We start from the raw sequence: 4165 nt of genomic DNA on the forward strand, positions 1-4165 counted from the left end.
TCTGAATAAGAGTAGCCTAAATGTAAAATTAAAAAGACTAACAGGCGTATGCTATGTATTTCAGTTATTCTTGTGCAATGTAAGTAAAAATAGATAGAAATAAATTTTAAAATAAACAAATAGATTGAAACTAAGATTAAACATGCTTGGTATCTGAACACACAAAATAAAATCTGTCTAATAAAATATTTCAAAATCCATCGCTTTTTGTTAAATGTAGCAGCAGAAGAAAAAAATTGAATGTATTTTAGCATAGGCCTATATGTAAGGTATTAGGCTTTTTTATTTAAATGAAATAAACTTGATAGTTTAAACCCATTTTGTCGTAAATCTTTTGACCTACAGTAAGATTTCATTACTTAAAAACAACAGACTATAACACAGTAACATTAAATAGTATTTATAACATAGTATAACATAGTATTTTTATTCGATTAACAATTAGGCCTGACGAAATTTAAATAATTATGTGGACTGTCAAATAAATAAAAACACTGAACTAAATTTAAGCTGAGTAGCAGATGAATTTTATCTAAAATTCATTAAAACACTGTCTCTGTAAATATTAAACAAACCGAGAGAAGGGTCTGTGTTATCATGCACCTCATCAAATGTGCATTATGAACATTGGAGTGCTCGGTTTCTCCGTTAAATGAAGGCACACTGTCAATCCGACACTGCTGTTTACACTGTTTTATCTGCGGGGAGAAGGTAAACAGACTCTGGCGAGGAGGATTATGTCTCCATGGCATCGCGTTTCAATAGTGCAGCTATACACTCCTCGTGCGAAAATACAGTGGACTTCTGCTTTGAGACTGTCTCTGTTTAGAGGCTTTCACAATCTTTTAAAAGAAGAGAAGAGCTTATAATATCATCTCTCTATAACTTGGACTGTCGATTCGAAAAATAATAAATAGATATAGGCCTATTGTTATGAAAGAATGAACACATTTACTTTCTAATATGTTTAACTATTCGTTTTTTGTTTTGGAAAATACATATGGTAAAAAAATAAAAATAAAAATATTAATAATAATAATACATTAAACGTATTGATTTTGTTAAACATATTGAAAAAATAGAATTGTTTATTATTTTTTTAAAGTTTGTATTACATTCTAAATGTGTTTTGAATTAAGTCACAATGCGCCAACTGATACAATATGGATAAACAAAACAAAATAAAAAAATTTAATGCACAAAACAAGCAAAACGTAAGAATAAAATAACATTTATTTATTTTGCAAAATTTACACCGAGAAATGTACACTTCGCAACGCAGCAAGATTTCATTCAACAAACAATCTTTTTACATCTTTTTTATATCCATTTTGATGTTTTTTTTTTGTTTTTTTTTTACTTTATCATCAAGAAATGCAATATACATAATTTAGTCTTGTAACACAATATATCACTCACAATGGGAATACAAATGTCTACTTAAGCCAGTGACCATATTAAATCCAAAGAGCTTCTGTTCTGTCGAATGAACATGGCACGATTTAACAGACACTGAGCAGAAAAAGAGTGAATAATAGACGTTCCACAATAACAATTATGCTAGAATATTCCCTTTTTTTAATAATGAAGCAAATTATTATCCTAGGAATTGCACTATTATCACACGGGGGCTTAATCCGTTTGGTAAATGATCTAAATGGATTGTAACAAACGTGAAGGATTTTAAAATACACAATTTACATTACTCGAAAATACTATGGTTACCCTGCTAAAGGTCTAACCTCTGGCTCCTTTTGCGCTGAGGCAGTGTCGGTAACCCCATCCTGCAGTAAGACGGGTAAAAATTACTTTAACCTTTACGCGTAACCATTTTCTTTTTGATTTATCACAAACTTCAAAGAAGCCACGACCACCAAGCACATTGTTTTTTTTTTTTGTTTTTTTTTTCTGGTGATTAAACTAGACATATTTTATATACAGAAACACAAGGCCCGCGAGTCTTTAAGGATGAGTAATCTTTAGGACTATGAGTCTTTAAAGAAATGAAACACTTTTGTCTACATTTGGGAAACACTATCTCACTGTTTCTCTGTAGTGTTGTTGACCAGAGGACCATAGAGTCCATTGGTGTAGCTCTGATCTTTATGCAAGAGAGTCCTGTCTCTGATCAAGTCACTGAAGGCATAGTCCATTGGAGGCCTGAAGCCCAATGTTGGCATCAGACCCGTGGTGGAGTATGGAGCCATGAAGGCAAGGCCTCTGCTGTGAGCCGAGTACGCGAGCCGGAGTGGGTTCAAGCCCAAATGCGTACTGAGAGAATACGTGCTCGGGTCGGAACCAAAGTGTGGCGCGTTGGGTTGCAAAGGAGAGAAGGCAGATCTATTGCTGAGCGTCATGGTTCCTGGTAACATTGGCCGCGGGTTGGAGGACATGTGCGGCTGTGCGCTCTGCAGCATCCGATCCGCCGTCCAGGAATCCTCTGGGCCCTTGGCTTGACCGCTGTTGTTGAGGATTTGCTCTATGGCTTGCACCACGTCTTTGCCGCATCCCTGCAGCACAAGCTCCAGGACGCTGCGCTTGTGGTTGGGGAAAACCCTCGTTAGGATATCGATGGCGTTCATCTGTCGCGATGCTGCGGAGGAGGGCGAGGGCTCCTGGTCGTCTTTATCCGTATCCGAGCCGGAGTCTGAACCGAGAGGACTGATGGAGCCTGGCGTCTCATCGCCGTCTTTTAATGGTTTGGCAATCGGGGAGCTCACAGTGGATTCGCGGTCACCGTTCTCCGAACCCGAGCCGTGACGCATATCTGGAGACGACATTCCTGGAACGGATTCGGTGTCTGTGGATACGGACTTTCCAGGCGCCTGCTGTGGGGTCACCGATACAGATAAAGATGTCTTGGGGAACAACTCGAACTTTTGGATGTTCGATTCACCTGAAATAGATTGATGCACGTCAATAATTACCATCAGCTAAACATATCTTTTATTATTTGACTGTATGAGAGTGAAACTTGGAATTCAACTTGAAATAGCCTACACAGTTCGATAACAAATACACTAGCAAAATATATCAATCTTTTAAAATAATTAAGTTTTCCATATCGTTCTTTGAATATTCAAAAAGTTTTTTGATGTTTCATTAGAGATTCTTTGGATTTAGTATAAGAGCGTTTATTTAAAAAGTGCATAAATGTTTTTTTAGATAATTTATTTATATTTACAATTCTTTAAATATAATTGAAACTTTTTATATTTAAGAATGTATAAAGTAGCTATAGGAGTAGGCTTTAATTTATCCACCTACCAGAGTTTGTGTCGTTGTTAACTGAGCTAAAGACCTCATAGTTTTGCCGGGGAGGTATGATGCCGTTGGCAGCGGCCAGGGCCAGACCCTCTGCTGTGCCGTAGAGCAGCTGAAGTTCTCTCGCCTCGTTCTCCTCCTGCGCCTGCTGTCTGCGGAGCGCAACCTGAGCGGCCATGACGCGCTGTCTCTCGGCGATCAGAGTGCATTTGGCACACATGCAGTCCTTCCATCTGCAGTAGCGCTTGTGCCCCTTCAGCGCGGACACCACGCCGTGATTCCTGCACCGGGCGCACTTGGGCGTTCGTGGATACTTCTCCGTAGCGCGAAGCAACAGCGGCGGGCCCCTTAGGAGGTTACCGGCCATGGAAACCGGGATGGAGGCGGCAGCGGCTGCGGCAACGGAGCTAGGATGAACCTGCGACCCTGCCTGGGAGGCGGGTGGGATCTCTGGACGAAGATCCATATTCTCCGAATCAACAAACAGCCGATCGATAGGTTAAAAAACGTGCGCAACCGAAGTCTTCGATCGGAGACGTTTCATAAGCATTGAGCAGAATCGATACACGAAGAATTTCTTTAGCACAGCACTTGAGGAAGAACACAGCCCGAATGCCAGTGTCCAGAGAAGAGATCAGAAAATACTTATGACTGCTTAGGAAAGTCGTCTTTCCAGTGAGATCTTCAACTTGTTGCGCGCTGTCCACAAGCAGCCCAATAAACTCTTTTAGAAATTAAACATATGTTTAAAACTTATACAAATTTTAAAAACACAAAAATCCATCGAAGGTAATGCAAAACTAACTTTAAACTCAGTGATGAGCCCACAGTCTGAGAGAGAACAGAGTTTGCTGCTGGAGCCAGTGTGAGACACTAACTTCCTCGAGAGATCTTCAGTGGA

The 4165-nt window shown here is 39.5% G+C and overlaps 1 protein-coding gene across 1 annotated transcript; it reads right to left on the reverse strand.

The window, feature by feature from the left end:
* Positions 1-1329: 1329 nt before the first annotated feature.
* On the reverse strand, positions 1330-4165 carry dmrta2 (DMRT-like family A2). Its single transcript, XM_052562746.1, has 2 exons — positions 3268-4165; positions 1330-2896 (listed from the first exon to the last, which is right to left on the reverse strand). The coding sequence occupies exons 1-2, from the start codon at positions 3728-3730 to the stop codon at positions 2040-2042; spliced, it is 1320 nt and encodes a 439-aa protein (XP_052418706.1). The 5' UTR covers positions 3731-4165; the 3' UTR covers positions 1330-2039.

Source organism: Carassius gibelio, chromosome B8 (genome assembly GCF_023724105.1).
Source record: "Carassius gibelio isolate Cgi1373 ecotype wild population from Czech Republic chromosome B8, carGib1.2-hapl.c, whole genome shotgun sequence".
Taxonomy (NCBI): domain Eukaryota; kingdom Metazoa; phylum Chordata; class Actinopteri; order Cypriniformes; family Cyprinidae; genus Carassius; species Carassius gibelio.